Source organism: Choristoneura fumiferana, chromosome 28, assembly GCF_025370935.1.
Source record: "Choristoneura fumiferana chromosome 28, NRCan_CFum_1, whole genome shotgun sequence".
Taxonomy (NCBI): domain Eukaryota; kingdom Metazoa; phylum Arthropoda; class Insecta; order Lepidoptera; family Tortricidae; genus Choristoneura; species Choristoneura fumiferana.
In genome coordinates, this window is record NC_133499.1 from 9007481 (window position 1) to 9028978 (window position 21498).

At 38.1% G+C, this 21498-nt stretch overlaps 1 protein-coding gene and 1 non-coding gene across 2 annotated transcripts; one reads left to right on the forward strand and one right to left on the reverse strand.

Moving 5' to 3' along the window:
- The first annotated feature begins 594 nt into the window (after window positions 1-594).
- TRNAR-UCU (transfer RNA arginine (anticodon UCU)) lies at window positions 595-667 on the forward strand. The gene has a single exon. It is a non-coding gene; the product is annotated as a tRNA-Arg (tRNA).
- An 885-nt stretch (window positions 668-1552) lies between these two features.
- LOC141443801 (tau-tubulin kinase homolog Asator-like) lies at window positions 1553-20783 on the reverse strand (the record flags this gene model as incomplete). The annotated part of the gene is given in 9 exon segments (XM_074109163.1): window positions 1553-1682; window positions 3381-3453; window positions 6210-6351; window positions 7143-7293; window positions 7665-7803; window positions 8051-8112; window positions 9146-9228; window positions 11047-11117; window positions 20582-20783. Coding segments are annotated over 9 exon segments (910 nt in total), but the record flags the coding sequence as incomplete, so codon positions are not given.
- Between the last annotated feature and the right edge of the window lie 715 nt (window positions 20784-21498).

Below are 21498 nucleotides of genomic sequence, written 5' to 3' on the forward strand. Positions count from 1 at the left end.
ATTTTTATTTTAAATAAATTAAATAATAAAAATAAAAAATTATGGTATACTTATGCCTTGATTGGTTGACTTTATCGACAAAAGAAGAGAGATGAGTGCCAAGTACAATGGTCAGTCCTGAAATTTATCTAATTATTATAACAATATAAAATATTTTATAACAACTTTAAATACCATTGCTTCTTATAAGTAACTTAGGATAATATATTGGTCTGACTTGGCTAGTTCTCATATACGAATTATTATTAAGTTGGTACCTAAAACAGTCATAGAAGAGCCCTATGTTCAATGGCTAGTTTCTACCAGCAAGCCAAATTTTCGGAAGAATAAAATAAGAACTTACAGCTTTAGAACTTGCGAAAGCTATAATAAAATTCTTATGACAACTAGCCAAGTCCGACCTTCGGCTTCAATTTATTATCCTAAGTTATAAGAAGAAATGATATTTTAAGTTGTTATTACAATTCAGACTGACCATTGATCTTGGCACCCATTTAGATTTCACTTCTTGGAGTAACGCCATTTTTGTTTATACCTCATTTGCCACGAAAAGCCTCGATATAGGTGTACCATAATTTCGCAACCATCGACACAGTCCTGTGGCGCAGAGGATTAGCGCGTTGGACTTCTAATCCAAAGGTCGTGGGTTCGATCCCACCAGGATGCATTACTAAAACATGCTTTTTTTTATTTTTTTATCAAGATTTTATTAGTTTTATTTAAGTAAGTACTTACATGCTTTTATTTAGCAATTTTTAGAAGCTTTTCTTCAGCTTGACCTGTTTGTTTATTTATTTATATGTTTGGGTCAAATCTTGGCAGCTAAATTTGACCCACTTCCAGTGGTCCGATTGACTTTTAAAATTTGGCATACTTATGTAAATTTGGTGATAATACAATAAATCTGATGACATCTTGGTGGTCCTGCCAGGATCGTCTCCGTAGGAGATAACTCCTCAATGGTTAATAGTACCGACTTGAAATTTGGTACGGATATGTGTAGTTTAGATGACATTGCAAGTACAGTTAACAAGTACAGTCAGCAGAAAAAGCTAGCATTAAAAATGAAATTTTTAACAAAAACTTAATAGTTTGTTTATGTTTGACAGATACATTTTTGTACCACTTAGATAATCATTCTAATCTAATAATAATCTAATATCTAGTTCGAATTTGGATGAGAGTTTGCATGTAGGTACAGTCAGCATTTTTTTTATTACAATGCCTTATTTCATGTACAAAAATTATTTTCATAAAATTACGCAAAAAAAAATTGCAATACTTTTATTTATTTAGTAATTTTCTGTGCCCCAATGCTGGGCAAAGGTTCTTTCATAATTTTATTGATGTTTTAGATTTGCCCCACAACCACATTTGTATCTGAACAAAAGTTTTCATCTACCAACTCTACCATCACAAACATAACTCCACCACCACGGCACCGTTTCCAACCATTCCTTCACCCAAAACACAGCACCGAAACGGCCCAGAGCCACGCAAAATTCCATCAAAATCGATACAGCCGTTTGGCGACAAAATAAAAAAAACTAACCTCTAAAACCAGCGGCGGCGCGCGGCGGCCGAACCTGTCCGTTGCTGGTAGTATACTGGCGTGCTAGACCAAAATCTAGCATATATACTTTGCGGCAATTTGATGGGTGTCGGCCTATACTGAAGTTGCTCTGTAAAGAAAATATCATCATCACCATCATCATCATCTTTAAAAGCGTTTATACCGGCTGATCTGGCAACGTTGCATTTTTGTTAGTTTTTCCCGATTATTCCATAAAAATTTAATGAAAATTAAAAATGTGGTCTGTTAGAACTGTTCTTAATATACAAGTTAATGTGTCTACTGCATAATAGGTACGGTATTTGACAACTCCTGATTTTGCCATATCTTAATATTATTACGAAAATATACGGTGAGGGTTTAGCGAAGAGAAAATTTAAATCGGTTGATAATTGGATTTAAAGTGATTTTTTGAAAAATCTATATACCTGTCTTTTCTCAAACGCTTTTCTCTAAGCAGCAAGTATGGCGGTACTGACGTGTGACGTCACATGCCAGTATGTCTTGCTCTGTCTAGTCTAATCTTGAATTTCAAACCTTTATAACTTTGTTATTTGTAAAGGTAGCTTAAATATTGTTTTTCTATTCGATATCAGGCATTGTGTAGTTTTAATTTATAAAACATATCAAAATAGTCAAATACCGTATTAGAAAGAAAGAAAAGAAAGAAAATACATTTATTCGTAACAGTGACAGAATAATTACATAAAAGAAAGAGAAAAAAAAAAACAGTGTTACTGTTCACGAAACGGACCCACCTCAGCATAATGCCGGCTCAAGAGCTGGCGCGGGTCTTCCGGTGGGACCGTGAGGCCGTCATTGCCACGCTGCACGTGCGACCGGACCGTGCCTAATTGTGAACGCGACTGTCTATGGTCAGCGCTACCAACACAAGCCAAGCATGACATTGACATTGACAACTCTGACACGGTCAACCACACGTGCAGCAAGCAAGACGAGAACAAAACATAATATTCAATTATAATAACATGTAGATGTTAATCTAATAAATAGTGAACAAATGGTAAAAAGTGAAATAAACAGACAAACAACAGTTGTTTCGTTAATCAAGACATACACAAGATCTATGACATTCTGAGTACCTACTCAAGATAATAAGACAAGATGATAAAATAAAACAAATCAAAGAAAAATATAGACAACAAAGTGAAATAAAACAAAAAGAACTAAGTATAACCATCCAAACACTGTCAACACCGATGGACATATTGCTCAGGTATGTACTAAAACAGCTGGTGTCATGCATCAACGTTTCCTGATCTTTTTGATGAGCATAAATAATTTTTTAAAACCAGTTTCAAAACAATGCATGTTTTTCAGGTTCCTGATTGGCGGTGGAATATTATTATGCGTGATAGACATTTATATTCTTTTAAAATCGTTAATAATCATTTGTTCGTTTTTTCTGGTCTTTTGTTGCGAGAGTGAGCGAGTCGGTAAACACTATTGTAAAGGTAGTGAGTGCGACGCTACTTTGGCAATGAAATCGCGATCCTGCGCGTGTAATGATTTAGTGACATGTTAAATTGTAACTTTAATTTTAATTATAATTTTAATTGCATGTTAATTTTACCATTTTAATTACTTAATTTAACTTTTGTTTGTTTATTTATTTAATTAAGGATTATGATTTAATGTAATGTAATGATTGTGATTTTTTATTTTAATTTTTTACCGTAAATTGTATGGGTTTAAAAAAATGCCTGAATAAAGAAATTTATTATTATCATTATTTAAATAATATAAAAGTATATCACGCATATTTTTAAATATAGTTTTTCCTTACCGGTTTGATATCTCTATGTAGAAATCCAACGGAGTGTATGGAGTCTATAGCTTTTAGTATTTGCAGGCCCAATCTAAAACATAATAACAATCATTATAATACAGGTAGTGCCACCAGAGTTGAGGTCACGCACACAAGAACATGTCATGTAACGACGGCGGGATTAAGACATTCACTCATTCATTTCATTCCTTCTCCTTTTGTGCAATCAGTTTTTCATGCAACTGTGTAATCATTCACTTCAACTCTCGTGGCACTACCTAAACAAAGTGTTAATACACTTATTTTACCCAATGAAGATATCCATCCGTCCCACTGCAGGGCACAGGCCTCCTCTCAGAACAAGAGGGCTTGGGCCATAGTTCCCACGCGGGCCCAGTGCGGATTGGGAACTTCACACGCACCATTGAATTGCTTCACAGGTTAGTGCAGGTTTCCTCACGATGTTTTCCGTCACCGCAAAGCTCGTGGTAAATTTCGGTGCGAGCCTCTGCTTGAGAGGCGGATAGGTCAAACCACTAGGCCACCACGGCTTTTTTTTATGAAGATATATACAGATATATATATCGACGGTTGAAAGGAGAAATTGACTGAGCTTCTTTTTTTAAGATAGTGAGTTATATACATATTCGGAATCAGTAAATTTTTCTCTGTCGTTTGAGCTACCTGTCTCAATATTTGCACAAAAATGTCGCTTAGTCAATTTCTCCCTTCAACCGTCGATATAGTGCAAAATGGTTTTACACTGGAAAAAGTTCTGCCCTGGATACGCCCTTGATTCATCATAAGCTGTAGGACGTCCACTGTTGGACACATGCCTCCCCCATAGACCGCCAGTTGCTTCGGTCGGAAGCTTATATAGGCTATATCAATCCAATTTATATAAAGTGTAAACAAACAGATTTTATCAAAATTCTTGTATAAACACCCAGTGGATCGCATCAAAAACACATTCATCTATAATTCGTGTCTTTTTACTAGACTTATAATCACTTTTTTCACCAAAATTCACTTGATTTCAATATTTATTATTCATTTAAAAAATCTTCTTTAAAATCTGACGTTATTTCTTGAATGAAACATGGGTATAATCTGTAGTAGCATAGACTAGCGTATAGAGATGGTGGAACATTTGACATTTTGAAAATCGATTAATGCTCGATTTAATAAGCGATTTTTTATACTTACGTTAGTATTAAAAAAAATAGTTCCTGCTTTCATAATTGAATAAACAGTCTTTGGAATTTAAATCAAGTATTGTAAATAATAAAATAGACAAACATACTTTGATCTACTCAAATAATGAATTAATCGATTTATGTTTGTTTGTTTGTTTGTTTATACTCTTTATTGTACAAAAAGGCAAAACAAAAAAATTACATAAATAAAAGTAAAGTGTTAAGTACAAAGGCGGACTTCGGCGGATCTCTGCCAGTCAACCTTTGAGTGGTAGAGGAGCTATCAAAAAACAAGATCGCGCTCCAACGTGGCAATGCTGCCAGCCTTCTGGGCACAATGAGCAGCGACGGTGATCTGGGGGTTTTTTTTTAAGTAGGTTATTTTTAGTTTAATTATAATGTTTGTATTTTTTTTTTAATTTAAATCATTTTATGTTACTGTTAGAAAGTTATGTTTATGTAAATCTTTTGAGAAAATAAATATCTTAAACCAATAAAAACAAGGATCGACAAATAGAGCAAAACATCTGAATAAATATAAATGCATATGTAAACCTCGAATACCTAACTATATACAATAAATAACACATATTAAGATTGGTTTTTTGGAATCTTTTTGTATTTTTTATTTCACTTTCAAATTTTTACTTTTACGGTCATCCCGTAAAACCTAAATTGAAACAAATTAGGTTCAATTTAGGTTTCAATTTAGGTTTTACGGGATGACCGTAAAAGTAAAAATTTGGAATTGAAATAAAAAATACAAAAATATTCCAAAAAACCAATCTTAATTTGATTGCTTAGTAACGATATCTCTTGTCCGGGTGAGCGGTTAGTTCCAATGGAGTGCCGAAAAAAGTTTCTCGATGAGGGCTACGGCATAGATGTCGGTAGCGTCACTGCTTAAGTGACTAAGTGAGAAACAAACAAGCTGAGATATGAGGTGCATAGAGGAAACTCGAGTCGGTACCGTTGACCATCAGTGGTGTAGCGGTATAGCACGCGGTACGGAATACCGAGGACCTGGGTTCGATTCCCAGTGATGGTCTTATTTTTCTGTTTTTTTTTTCTGTGCATCTATATTTCAGTTTGTATTTTCAATTTATAACACATATATAAAACAACAGCAACATTTACTCAACAGGTTAATTATTTTACCAAGGTTCTAGGTTTTCACATCACTAAATGTCTATGGTCGGGTAAATGGCGTCTTTGTTTACACTTATCATAAATTAGATTGATATAAACCATAATAAAATGCCGTAAATTCCCACGGGGCTTTACTAAAATCCCGGAACTTCAACTCAACTGCTGAATGTAATGATTTATTATTAAATAATTTATTGAATCAGGCGTTACTTTGCGGAGGTCCATATCAATGAACTAAAAGAATTACCTTGCTGTTAGTCTAACAACTGGTAGCATGGTGTACGGTTGTGTCACTCTGAAGATGAGCTCTGGTTGAGTTCGAAACGCGTCAGTGTAGCGTGGTGGTGGTGATAGATGGGTTTGTGTGATTTGTGTGTGTTCTTACAGAGTGGAGGTGGAGGTGGAGGAACTGCATGATTTTGCATAAGCTTAGCTATCGTAAGGTCGCGGGTGAGCAAGGAAATTCTTTTAGTTCATTTATTATTAGTTGGAGGTAGCTGACCTGAGTGTGGTGGAGAGCGAGAAGGCACCCCTCGGCTGCGCCCGTCTCAGTTCAGCCAGATTCCGTCCCTGCAGCTGCATCACGACGTAATTGAAGCGGGCGTTGCGCCCGCAGCCTATGAAACGGCAGACGTGCTCCTTGCCTGCGAAAGGCAATGAGGGCTATCGTTTTTTCTCTTTCTGGCGCCACTGTTGCGTGTAGTTTTTAAGTATGGCTTTCAAAGTCTGTTATTACGGGCGTGAAAACAAAGTTTGGATTAAAATCATATTTAATACACCTTAAAACCGTACCATAAAAATATCGAGCATGCCACAGTGTTGCATAGTCCCCGTTTTGTTCGGAAAAAAGGGAGGACAAAGGTTTCCGAAAGACGAAACTGTCTCAAAACACAGACATTCATTGCCCCGGAACGCATATTTGCCATCACAAAATTATTCTAATTTTAAATAAACCCGCGTAACTCACCCAAAAACTATGAGATTTGACATTTCGGAGACCTCACGCTACACTAGCGCCTCTAGTGGCGAATTCATACGCGATAGCCCTTATTGGTATTGGCTCTGTGCACGACATCAGCGCCACCTAGCGTCCGCAACTTTTTTGGCTCTGATGCTCTGACGTTTTGAAATTTCATCGCGACATTGTGACAAAAATCAAACCTTACGTATTAATTTATTATACAAAATTACTGTTATACCGTAATTTGGGTGGACAAAAGGTTGTGAATTCATTTTTGGTCATTAAAATTAAATGAGGTACCAGGCTATCATAATTCACCGAGAGCTCATTTTGCATCTTCTTCAGTATCTACCTCCATTTTGAGGACTTGTTTTAGTTGGCGAGCCGACATCTAAGGGACTGGATCCACCAGTCCACCAGAAATGTACTTTAGAATCAAAAGTACCAGGCCATCATAGGTCACCAAGAGCTCACCTTGCAACTTCTTCAGTACGGCCACCTCCATCTTGAGGACCTGCTTCGGCTGGCGCGCCGATTCCACCTTCAGGGCGACCTGTTCTTGGGTAACGAGGTCGAGACCCTCGTATATCTCGCCGAAACCGCCGCCGCCGATCTTCTTCACGACCTGAAAAGGAATTTGTGGTTAGAATGTTTCGTCTTCTATGAACATTTAGCAAGAGGCCCACCTTCAATCACTCTCTATTACTAACTTACCCACTACTCCCAAGTAAAATTGACTTGGCAGCTACCAGGCTCTCATAGCTTTGTAGGATGCTGTGGCTCGTCTATCGGTCTCTAGACTCTATCTTTTTGTGCCCCATTTCTAAGTTACAGACCAAGAAAGTATATCTGAAAAGTACCAGGTTCCCATAGCTTTGTAGGATGCTGTGGCCCTCCTATCATTCCTTGATGACGTCCCCACTACTCTAATCAAAGTCGTCTAAAACTGGCTTGGCAGCTACCAGGCTCTCATAGCTTTATAGGGCTCCGACTCACCTTCCATCGCTCCTTGACGACGTGTCCCGGCTGCAAGAGATCTTCGCTAGCCATCGTTATGTGGTGTGCACGCCGCGAGGTGTCGCAGCGAGAGACCGAACGTTCACGATTGCCGCCGAAGTTCGGGAGAGTCCGGGACCTGTGCGTGAAGCAAACGGGTTGGTATCATTTCGTCTAAAAGCAGCCGGTCTAAGTAGCAAATGGTCTAAAATTCTTTGACTCAAAGTCAACGGAGCGCGGAGCTCCTATTCTGCGTGGCGGAGGCGCTTCGCACCTTGACGCAACTCTAACCAAGTCTAGTTCTAGTTTTCGACAAGAAACAGGTTAGGACTAGTTCCTTTTTAGACCACTTACACTATAACTCACCTTAGAAGACTATAACTCACCTTAGAAGAGGGTTGGCTTGCACCCGAGGAGCGAGGGCGGCCTCGAAACGTCTCTCTTCACGCTGGAAAGAGACAACAAAATTTTACTTTCTTCCCGACTGCCCGAAAAAGGGTTATGTTCAAGCGTATGTGTGTTTTCATGAACCAATAAGAAAGCTTCAATTACCTCGCCTCGCTCAGCTCAGCTGTTTCCATCAGAGATGTGCTGCGCGAGTATAGGTACCATCAGCCAAATAAGTGGTCTATCAATTTTTAAACAAGTTCCTATCAAAGAAATATGTCGCTAAAGTCGAACTTTCAAGTTGACAGACACGTCTATTGGCATTATTGTTTTATGTCATGCAAACGCTTATCAAATTTAGGGTGGTAGACCACATATTTGGCTGATCTATACGTCGATGAAATGGCTCAGGCTCGTTCTGTATGCTTCCTAAAATGTCTGCTTCTCAAAATGCTATTTGTTTCCTATTATGGTTCTTTCCTAAAATGTTCGCTTCTTATTATGTCCACTTCCAAAAATGGCCTGCTTCCTATAAAGTCCGCTTATTAATATGTCTAATTCCCATAATGTATGTTTCCTATAATGTCCACTATTTGTGTTCTACAAACCCGTTTCCCACAATGCCCGCTTCTCTATACCATATAAATTGTATACATAATGTAATGAATTGATGGGTTTGATTTAATTTAAAGTTTATTTTCTTCTTTTTTAGAGCATTTAAATAGTCTGAAGTCGGTTGAAATTGTTACAATTATTTAGGTGTAGCAGATGAAAGTTGTTGGAAATTGATCCTAGGAATACTATTAATATGTGAAGCAGACATTGTAGAAAGCAGTCATATTAAAAAACTGACAATACTAGAACCAGACATCTTAGGAAACTGACAAATATGAGAAATAGACCAAGGTTACTCAAAGGGGTTCGCTATTCGACGGTAGGGTGTTCGCGACAAGGTTTACGTGACTCCAAAAACCACCAGGCTGCAAGACTAGCAAGATGATTAAGATTGGTTTTTGGAGTCTTTTTGTATTTTTTATTACAGTCAATTTAAATAGTGGAGAAATGCCCAAAACCATATTTATTCTGTTAATTACCTGGGGTTCATTTCGACGAGGACGCGGCGCTGGATCAGACCCTGAGCCCTGGGAGTCGGTGTCAGCTGATGATGAAGAGGAATCTGGAATAGAGGACCACTTGATAGAACACATCTTTTACGTAGAAATGACAATGATATTTGGTTTTTTAACCCCGACGCATAAAGAGGGGTGTTATAAGTTTGACCGCTATGTGTGTCTGTGTGTGTGTCCTGGAATTTCAATGGTAACTACCACATCGAATAGTTTACTCTAAACTCACACAGCAATTGACCTAGTCCCAAACTAAGCAAAGCTTGTACTACCGACCGACACTAGGCAACGGATAAACATACTACCTCCCTAAGAGATCCCTTTTTAGGGATAAGCTCGCCTTTGTTCTCCTCTCTGTGTATTTGTATTTTTACTTTTATGTGCAATAAAGAGTTTACATACATACATACTACCCCTCTACCCCTCTTGATCGCTGTTGGTGGGGGATCCCTTTGTTTCCCATCTTTGTTTGTTTTTATATATATTTGCATGTATACTTATGTACATAATATGGCAAATAAATGATTATGATTATTTTTTGTTCCGAATTTCGATGGTCAGAAATTGATATCCATATAATTTATAAACATAAACATCACTAGTCATAATTTTTGTTCAGTATAATGCTTATTAGCTCTTATATTAATGGCATATAATATTAAATTCTATAATCACAAAAGTCATTAATTTTTACGTTACATACGTTATGAATTGAATTTTATGGGAAACAATAGAGACCCGTTGGTGGAAATTGTGCCAGTATTTTCATATCTGGACATATCAGTATAATATGCCTGCTTGCTTCGGTTGGAAGCGGCCTGCATCTCTCTTGACGCAGCTTAAACCAGGTCGTCAGTCTGTCAGTCTCGATAGTCCGTCCGGACAGACAGACAGACAGACAGACGGACTTGACGAAACTATAAGAGTTCCGTTTTTGCCATTATGGCTCCGGAACCCTAAAAAGTGCAACCAAACCAGAGGCCGTACTGCCTGACGTTTCTCACGCCCGCAATCGCAATCACATGACAGATGCCGCATACAAAAACTGTCAAGATCGCGAGCGACAGCAACGTCAGGCAATACGGCCTCTGTCCTAAGTCTTTGACTTGACTTGCTTGATCGATCATTCCTGTACTTCAAAACCGACACTCGAATGAATTCACCAATTCATAAATACCTACAATTCATACTTTTCTCATTCCCCATATCAACTTGCCCCCCCTCCTCCCCCCTGCGCCATCGGCTGGTCACGCCCTTGCCTACGCCCTTGATTAGGAACAAGTTATCCTACTAATACCTACAATACATACTTTTCTCATTCCCCATATCAACTTGCCCCCCCCCCCTGCGCCATCGGCTGGTCACGCCCTTCCCTACGCCCTTGATTAGGAACAAGTTATCCTACTACTAACTACAATTCATACTTTTCTCATTCCCCATATGAACTCGCCCCCCACCCCCTCCCTGCGCCATCAGCTGGTGACACCCTTCATTAGGAACAAGTCGTTTACCTTCACTTGCCCGAATTTCATTTGCCCGAATTTCACTTGCCATACCAACGTTTGCCATAAAATATATAGAACAGTGCTGATATCAGGATTTTTTTAAATGTCATCATATAGAATGCAGTAGCTTAGGTTAGGTTAGTTTAATATCAACTCTGAAGAAATTACTATTTCAGAAATAAATTACTTTATGGCAAATGAAAATTATAGAAAACGATACATTCGGGCGTATGAAATTCGGGCAAACGATAGAGAACCGGAACAAGTTATCCTACTAATAGAAGCCGCGTGTAACCGCCGCTTTAACTAAGTCAGTCAGTCATGAAGTGGATCAGTTCATCAGTATGAAATTAAATAAAATACCAGATCTGTTCGATTGGTGTGGGGCTTCCTGCTTGAACGATGCCTCTCGCTCGCACGTTGGTTCTTTCTCCCTGTAACAATAAGTCAACAGTCAAAGTCAATATTATCTTTATTCAATTGGATAATATCCTGTGTAATAAACGACTAACCTAACCATAAAAATTCCATTTAGAATGCAAGCTTTTTTTGCTGACTGTACTTTTTGTTCACTGTACTTGCATTGTCATCCAAACTACATTTGCATACCAAATTTCAAGTCGATGCTATTAACCGTTGAAGAGTTCCGTCCTGTGGAGACACCTGGCTGGACTACCAGGATGTTACCAGATTATTGTATTGACATGCAATTTACATAAGTATTAATTTAAAGTCAATCTGACTACTGGAAGTTGGTCAAATTTAACTTGCAAGATTTGAATACAGACAGAGAGACAGACAATGGGACAGGTAAATAAAAGCTTGTAAATAAAAATACCGAGCTTCTCGATCCGTCAGTTAGAACTGTTAGATTATCATCAGAAAATACTGGACTACGTACTTTTTCTCTTGTCAATCAAACAAAAAACCGGCCAAGAGCGTGTCGGACACGCCCCAAAAGTAGCCATTCCGGGGTTCCATAGCCATTACGAAAAAATTAAGTAATATTTTTCTAAGGATTTCGTACTTTAAACAGAATCTTCCAAGTTTAGGTATATTTTATATCTTAGGCTGCTATTTCTCTTAAACTTGTAATAATATATTTATTTAATGAAAGACAATATAAAGCAGGATAATTATGAGTTTACATACAATAATAAAAAGAACTAACCTAAGATAGCTTAACTACTGTAACAATGAAAATTATAAAAAGAATACCCCGTCTAAAAGATCTGCCTGTGGCAGGTTCCCATGACGCTGGCCGCATTACCCCTTTGGATCGCAAGTGAGATCCGCTGGGATAAGTACGCGCCAGCTCTTGGGTACTCTTAAACTACTAATAATTCTCAAGCAACTTACCGTTATAGTTTTCCTTGTAAGTTTGATATACTTACTACCATCCTGATTTTTTTCAAATTTTTCCACCCACCCGTTTAGATTTTAGAGGGGGGGGACACTCGATTTTAATGAAAATTTGCACTTTAAAGTTGAATATTTCGCAAACAAATCACTGAATCAAAAAATTGTCTTAGCAACCCCCTAATGGTTTTAAAAGACCTACCCAACGATACCCCACACTATAAGGTTGGATGAGAAAAAAAAATCACTTTACGTCTATGGGAGGTAGCCTTAAAAACATTTTTTTTTTTATTTTTCATTGTACCATTTTGTCGGCATAGTTTTCATATATATCCGTGCAAAATGACAGCTTTCTAGCATTGATAGTCCCTGAGCAAAGACTAACTAACTACTAACACGATGCCCTTTCTTATCTAATATGATTAATCAATTACTGACATAATGACATTGTTTATGTTTTGTTTGTTTATGCTACTTTCACATCCCACATCCCCACATCCCAGCCTATATAGGTACGTCCCACTACTGGGCACAGGCCTCCTCTCAGAACAAGAGGGCTTGGGCCGTAGTTCCCACGCGGGCCCAGTGCGGATTGGGAACTTCACACGCACCATCAAATTGCTTCGTAGGTTTGTGCAGGTTTGTGCAGCCGTGGTGGCCTAGTGGTTTGACCTATCGCCTCTCAAGCAGAGGGTCGTGGGTTCAAACCCGGCTTGCACCTCTGAGTTTTTCGAAATTCATGTGCGGAATTACATTTGAAATTTACCACGAGCTTTGCGGTGAAGGAAAACATTATGCTACTTTAATACATCTATCTACCCACGTTAAACAATGCACTTGTGTTTTGTTACGATTTTTTTTTATTATTGGATTTCATAATTATCAAAGAAAGTAGTTTAGCAGGAAAGTAGTGTACTGTGTTGTCAACAAGCTAAAACAGTGGTGGAAGTGTTGTCTTGATGAACTTTTCTGTGGTTGAAGTTTAAATCGGGAATAACTTTATAACCTCAGTCTTGGCACTCATACTTTTGTCGAAAATGGCTGTGTGTCTTAAATGTGAAAATAATATACCGAAAATTGATGATAAGAACCCTAGAATAAGATGCCACGGATGTGAAAGACTAATATGTGTTAAGTGTAGTGGGTTGCTTGCTACTGAGTTGCGAGTAATAACGCTCCAATCCCCTACCCTGAAGTACTTATGCCCAGATTGTGAGCTTGGGGTACGTCAGCTGCCGGCTCTGAGGATGGCGGTTGCGGAACTTAAAGCAGAAATAGAACTCTTAAAGTCCAACCAGGGCCATAATGAAAACATGGAAAGTATCTTGGGAGAACTAGCTGAAAGGAAGAAGCGTAGTGCAAATGTTATCATGTTTGGTATTGGTGAGTGTCAGTTGCGGTCAGGAGAGGACGCGCGTGACAAAGAGGTACGAATTAAGCACGATAAATCGCAGGTGCAACAAGTCCTAGCCAGTGTCAATAATTTTGAAGTTCCTGTTGCTATGGTTCGTCTAGGTAAACCTAACCAAAATGGTTCGCCCCGACCTCTAAAAGTTATTTTTGCAAACAAAAAGGCAGCTTTAACAGTTCTTAAAAATGGCAGCAACCTTCCGAACAACATCTCGGCTAAAAATGACCTCACTCCTTACCAGCGTGATTACTTAAAGAAATTGCGTGATGATTTAGAAAAAAGAATCGGAAACGGGGAATCTGATCTCACCATTAAATATGTGAATAATACTCCCAAGATAGTTAGCTCAAAAAAGTTATAAGTTATGCAAGTGAGATAGTAGAATTTTCGATTTTATATACAAACCTGGCATCCATAATGGCTAAACGAGATTTGCTAATCATAGAAGTTAATAAACTAAAACCAACATGTATCATCATAACCGAGACACACTTAAAACCTAGTATTGGTAATAGTTTGATAGACATACAGGGATATGCTCTGTATAGACATGACAGACTTAAGGGAACGGGATGGGGTGGAGTCGCTATCTACGTATCACATACACTTCTCGGCAGGCCTATACAAGTGATTCCACACCCAGCATTTAATGCTAACTTAGAAGTTGAAGCACTATGGTTAATACTGAAATATGGTAACTTTGAAATGACTATTGCAGGAATATATCGACCGACGCATTATACGCTCGAGGAGACAGACAGGATTTTGTTCAGAACTATCAGGGAAGCATCTGAGAGTAAAAATCCACTGTTTATAATGGGGACTTTAACCTTCCGGATTTAAAATGGCCATTGGAAATAGTGGATGCAGATGGGTACAGCGCACTTTATGGGGAATTTGTTGATATGTATTTGAGTAGTTCTCTTCGTCAACTTGTGACTAAAGTAACAAGAAAGCGGAATAATGAGGAGTCCTTGCTTGATCTTATACTTTGCAATGAAGACAATATTTGTACTGGAGTAGATCATTACCCTAACATAGGAAAAAGTGATCACCAAGTTCTCTTGGCTACTTTGCAAATACACTGTCAGCCTTCCAGAAGGAAACATTTCACACAGCCGAGAAGAAACTTTTACAGAGGGGACTATGAAGGAATGAAAAACGCGTTTATGGAAAGGGAAGCTTCTAATGAGGACGAAACGGATGTAAACAAAGCCTGGGGAAATTTTAAAAAAGATGTTCATGATGCTATCAAAACCCATGTACCTCTAAAAATTACAAATAAGAAAATTAACATCAATAAACCATGGATCACAAAACAAGTAATTGATCTAGTTGACAATAAAAAGCATTTATGGAGGGAATATTTACTCACTAAATCTGATGAATTATATACACAATATAGACGGGCAAATAATCAAGTGGTGGCTATGGTCCGAAGACAAAGAATAGAATTTGAAAAGGGAATTGTTAAATGTGGACCTAAATCGTTTTATCAGTATGTACGATGCCAATTATCCTCTACTGTATCGGTACCCCCTGCCTTGAGAGATGATGCGGGAAATATTATCAGTGACCAGAAAATAGTAGCCAAGTTGTTCGCAGATCAGTTTAAAAAATCATTTGTGCAAGAGTCAGCTAGTCAATTAATTCCTGAGGTAAAGACACCTCGTGTGGTCAATGCAATCGAATTCATCCTGTTCACGCCTGATAAGGTATCCAAAGCTTTGAGATCTTTTAAGGACTCCACTTCGATGGGACCAGACTCTCTGCCCTCCATATTACTTAAACAGTGCAGTAGTGTGCTTTGTCATCAGTTGGCTCACATAATGAATCTCTCATTTGAGTTGGGGAAGCTTCCCCAGGACTGGAAAGAGGCACATGTGACTCCAATATATAAAAAGGGTGATAAGTTCAGTGCTAATAATTACCGACCCATTAGTCTTACAAGTATAGTCTGCAAAACCATGGAGAAAATAATAGCTACTGAACTTAGGAGTTTTATGGATTCAGAACATATTATTATTGATGAACAGCATGGCTTTGTACCAAAGAGATCTTCTGTAACGAATCTCCTCATGTGTTTAGACAAATGGACATATAACTGGAATGACCGTCAGCCTACAGATGTGGTATACTTGGACTATGAGAAGGCTTTTGATCGCGTCCCCTTGAATCGACTGGTAGCAAAACTTGATCACTTTGGTATTCGTGGAAAATTACTTGCGTGGATATCTGACTTTTTAATGAACAGGAAATCCAGAGTTAGAGTTGGAGAGACCTTGTCGGAGGCATATGACGTGGATAGCGGGGTACCCCAAGGATCTGTACTGGGACCGATCTTGTTTGGAATCTTTATAACGGACTTAAAGAGCGTGATTCAGTCTGAGGTAGCGATATTTGCAGATGACACCAAGATTATGGGAAATCCATTGATTACCCACAATGTAATCCAAAATGATCTCGATCGCATTGTGGAATGGTCTAAAGATTGGCTTCTGTCGCTGAATGCAACTAAGTGTACAGTTTTACATATTGGGAACAGCAACCCAGGACTACAATACAACATTGGCGCTGTACCTTTGACTCCAGTGAACACTCAAAGGGATCTTGGTGTAGTCATTGCTGATAACCTCAAGTGGGATGCACACATAGCGGAAATTTCGAAGCGAGCTAATTCCATGCTTTATATGATTAGGAAAGCGTTCTTTGCTATCACAAAGGAACTTTTTATCAAAATTTACAAAACATATATTCGACCGTTGCTGGAGTATGCCTATCAAATCTGGAGTCCATACTTTAAGAAGGACATCGCTACCCTGGAGAAGGTCCAGAGAAGAGCAACAAAAATGGTTGTTTCACTTAAAAATAAGTCATATGAAGATCGAATTCTAGAACTAGATCTGCCAAAATTAGAAGAGCGAAGAAAACGAGGCGACCTTATAGAGACATATAAAATTTTGCATGGTCACTACAATGCTCCAAGCATCAAAAACCTTTTTGGGGTTAGTGAAAATACTCGTTTGAGGGGACATTCCTTGAGACTGATTAAGCAACCAAGTGCAAGCAACCCTAGGAAACATTTCTTACCCTATCGTGTTGTTAACTCGTGGAATGCTCTCCCAGAACTTGTGATAAGTGCACCTTCAGTGAACAGTTTTAAAAGTAGACTAGACCAAATACTTAAAGAAGAGAGACTAAAAACACAAGTGCAGTGATGTACACGCATCAGCTCTAAGAGCTGCTAGTGTATCATTTCAATAATAATAATAATATAAATTATATTGCAATCAATATGTGGGTTTCTATGCCAGATCAGTTGGCACTAGTATTGTGAGGTCTGTTTGAGTTCTACATTTGCGTCACATTGTGATTGGATAACTAAATGAGCATATGACATACGCAAGAAGACAAAATTAACTGATGCACGGGGATATACTTAGTAGCATCGTTCATCCACCATTACCTCTCATATTTCGTTTTCTAGAATTTTTTTACCATACAACGGCAAAACCTACTAGACACTGGCAAAATTGTCCTCCAATGGACAGAGCCATATTTTTCTAAAAATCTAATCTAACTGATGCACGGCAACATGCCTTGATAATGAAGTGGAAGTGGGCAGGTCATATAGCTAGGTACCAGGATAATAGATGGACATTACAAACAACGGAGTGGCTAGGTCCTCACTGGAAAAGGACAAAGGACGGCAAAAGAAAAGATGGGTTGATGAAATTGTAAAAACAGCTGAAAGTAAGTGGATGAGCACTGCTCAAAACAAACAATAGTGGAAAGAAATGGAGGAGACTTTTACCTAATAGGAGCTATATAGAAAATAATTTGTATATAAACTTATTGTACTGTATGGATAAATAATAAAGCTTTAATAATAATAATAACAATAACTAAAACAAATCTCCATCAATTTTCCATCACCCTAGATTTAGAAGTTGAAAGTATTCTATATTATTTATTCCCCAGATTCAGCTACTTAAATACATAATGTGACCATTTATTTTTTGATTCAGAATGGGACATTAAGTTTATTTAGATCAATTAACAGGTAGTCAAAAAAAAAAACACTTAAAGTCAAATTATTTAGAAAAAGTTAACTGTTATTATATTACAAATTAAAAAAAAATATTCAAAATGTTTAGTTATATTTATATTTATCAGAGGAACAAATTTGCTTGTCACATTACTTATACATGTAAGTCCTTGCATACTCTATCAAGAACAAATTAACACAATGAATGGCCGAACAAAGGTACTTTATAAAGCACCAATTGTTCATTAAGTAAAGAATTATAAAAAAGTTGAAATAATATCCAAATTATCAGTGCTGGTGGAGTGGGTGACTCATTTCTAAGTCTAAAGTACTACATCAACCAAAAAAAGTTAGAACTCAGGAAGATATCAAAATAAATAAATTATGTGGAGTATGAATTATACAGCAGTTTAGAAACTTAAAAAATCATGTTTAAAAAATCTTTTTGCAATACATTTAACATCAAGAAAATCATTTTAGGGATTCCTACTGGGATAAAATGACCTTTTATCAGGTAATCTCTGGCATTTGCAAAGGACATTATGAACTGGAACCTTCTTTTGACCTTTCTTGAAAGTTCTAACAATAAAACACCCAGTGAAACTAGACGCGGATAAAAAAAAATACGGCAATTTCTTTTAATTTTCCCAAAAGGCATTAACGTAAAATCATTATTGATTTCATCGAATACAATAGTTTTTTAATTAGTAATAATTGAGCAAGCGTGATATAAATACGAAGAAAACATCGCGCTTTTCATCAAAAATATTTTAAACGTAATTTTATTTAGAAAAATAACTTAATTTTCGATCGCAAAATAGGTAAACTAAATTTATCGGCAACTCAAAAGTGGGACAGAAACAGTTAACCTACCAAATTAAATTGCTGTTGGGCGTATGGAAACGCCGCAACGTTACGTCATTCTATCCGCGGTCGGATTATACACGAAAAAGACAGGTATTGAATTGACCACCCACCCACTAATCGATTTTCAGGGAATAAGAACTACATGAATTTCAATAATATCAATTATACGCCGTACTGTATAAATACAGAACACGAAGAAAGAGCTTACAAGTCGCTCAAATGTATAAATTAGCGAAAAACTCACCTAGTAAAAGCGCAACTGGGTTCTCGTCCAATGAGAATAAAATTAGAATTGCTGAAAAAACACTGAAAAAGCACTGAACAAACCGAACTAAGCCACTAAAACAAGCGCAGAGTGTATGCTAATTATGTCGCATAGCGTTTTCAACGTTTCGTGACATTTAACGAGACATTTTGGCAATTTTGTCGTCGCTCTTCTAGTCTGGACTTCATCGATCCTCGAATCCCGATGCCATGACAGTTCGATGCTGCGTGAACTTAGCCGCGTTCGCTCAGCTGACGGCGGATTTTTTTTTAATTTTGCCGCATTGAAGTTAGCTGTGGGCCGCAGAAAGAAGGTCGACGAACTTCTTGTTATAAAAACGAGGGGTTGCTTTTGACATAAGGTTAATTTATGGTGGAATTTAAATGAAGGAAAATCATAATGGTTCCTTTTATCTTTATCTGGTTGCGTGATGCAAAATGTTTACTGTGTGTTGTAAATAAATTTGAGTTTGGAATTCGTTGGACGCAAGCAAAATACAAAACACTATAATAAAAGAAACAATTACTTATGCTAATCAACTGTGGAACTTTTACAGATTATGTCATGCTGTTTTAATTCTCATTATTTATTGTAGTTAAATTAAAGTTGTGCGGGGCTGCAAGCAGACTCCCGTAACGTACATAGAGCTGAAAAACCTACTGTTCTATTTGTACAAACATTTTTTTTACGTGAGCTATGCCGACCCTACAGGAAGAGCTATGGGATAGATAACCATTGTAATAGGGCCTAATCCATGTCTAATCAAAGGGTTATGCTGAAAACCAGCGCTACGGCTTGCCATGGCAACACGCCGAGTATGGCCTTTTTGCTACTTTCGGCATTGTAATGCATTGCGGCATTGTAGTTTCTGGCCCTATACTAGGAAATTTAAAATTCGAACTTCGTATCTTGCCGTCTTACTCACGCTCTTACTATTTTACACGAGGTGGCGTAGCGTGGGTATCCCACCGGGGGGCGATACCGAAAAGGGGCGAAAGAAAATGAGAGTTTAACTTGACACTGGCAAAATTGTCCTATTAATTAGGACAGAAAAGCTGCTTTGGAACTATCATCATCATCCCAGCCTCTATACACGTCCCACTGCTGGGCACCAGGCCTCCACTCAGAATGAAAGGGCTTGGGCCGTAGTTCGCCCACGCGGGCCCAGTGCGCATTTGGAACTTCACATGCACTATTAAATGTTTATGGTATTTTGCCGCCTCCTAAAATGCCGCACGGGGGGGTTTATGAGGGTTTATTGCGTAGCGTTTCTGACACTCGCGATCAAAAACTGTCATTTGATTGTGATCGCAAGTGTCAAAAACATTACATAATGAGGGCTATCGTTTTTTGTCTCACTAGATGGCGCACTGTTGCGTGAGGTTTTTAAGTATGACTTTCAAAGTCTGTTATTACGGGCGTGAAAACAAAGTTTAGGTTAAAATCATATTTAATACACACCTTAAAACCGTACCATAAAAATATCGAGCATGCCACAGTGTTGCATAGTCCCCGTTTTGTTCGGAAAAAAGGGAGGACAAAGGTTTCCGAAAGACAAAACTGTCTCAAAACACAGACATTCATTGCCCCGGAACGCATATTTGCCATAATTAATTTCAGATATTGCAAAATATTCACAAATTTATTCTAATTATAAATAAACCCGCGTAGCTCACCCAAAAACTATGAGATTTGACATTTCGGAGACCTCACGCTACACTAGCGCCTCTAGTGGCGAATTCATACGCGATAGCCCTCATTAGTAGCCCTCTGTATGTTTTTGATGTACGCCGCTCATGTCCAGTCGCATTGACATCCGATATAACTTCCGTTTCAAAAGTAACGGAACCGGAACCGAAACGGATGTTAAATATCAAACGGAAAAACGGAATCGAAGCTCCGTAACATCCCTGACTTCAAGTCTCGTAGCACTATCTATAGTACATACCAAGGTATGATAGAGGGGGCCCAATCCAACTGGACCCTACGGGGCGCCACTAGCGACATTTTTTGTCCTTTTCGCTCTGCCACCGTCGACGCATCTATCTCTCTCGCACAGAAAACTTTTCTTCACTCAGCAAATTTTGTTGCCATTTATTTTAAATCTTGCTGTCGGGTTTTATTGTAACATTACTCTGTTGCAAAAGTACCTGTAACAATTTAATAAACAAGTGTTAATTTTTTATACAACATGGCGAAAATAGGCGAGGGATTTGTAGGTACGCAATAAAATTTATCACAGCAACGATTGTATAGTGTTGGCAACACTAAACACATACATAACAAATAGCGGCCAAACTTGTAACACCCCTCTTTTTGCGTCGTGGGGTTGAAAATGGCATAAATAAAAATCGCGTCTCCCTTCTTTACGCACAACGGCGTATGGTTTTTAACCTTTGCCTTTTCCTAACGGCGATAATGAGGGCTATCGTTTTTTGTCTCACTAGATGGCGCACTGTTGCGTGAGGTTTTTAAGTATGGTTTTGAAAGTCTGTTATTACGGGCGTGAAAACAAAGTTTAGATTAAAATCATATTTAATACACCTTAAAGCCGTACCATATAAATATCGAGCATGCCACAGTGTTGCATAGTCCCCGTTTTGTTCGGAAAAAAGGGAGGACAAAGGTTTCCGAAAGACAAAACTGTCTCAAAACACAGACATTCATTGCCCTGGAACGCATATTTGCCATAATTAATTTCAGATATTGCAAAATATTCACAAAATTATTCTAATTATAAATAAACCCGCTTAGCTCGCCCAAAAACTGTGAGATTTGACATTTCGGAGACCTCACGCTACACTAGCGCCTCTAGTGGCGAATTCATACGCGATAGCCCTCATTAAAAAAACAATTTACACAAGA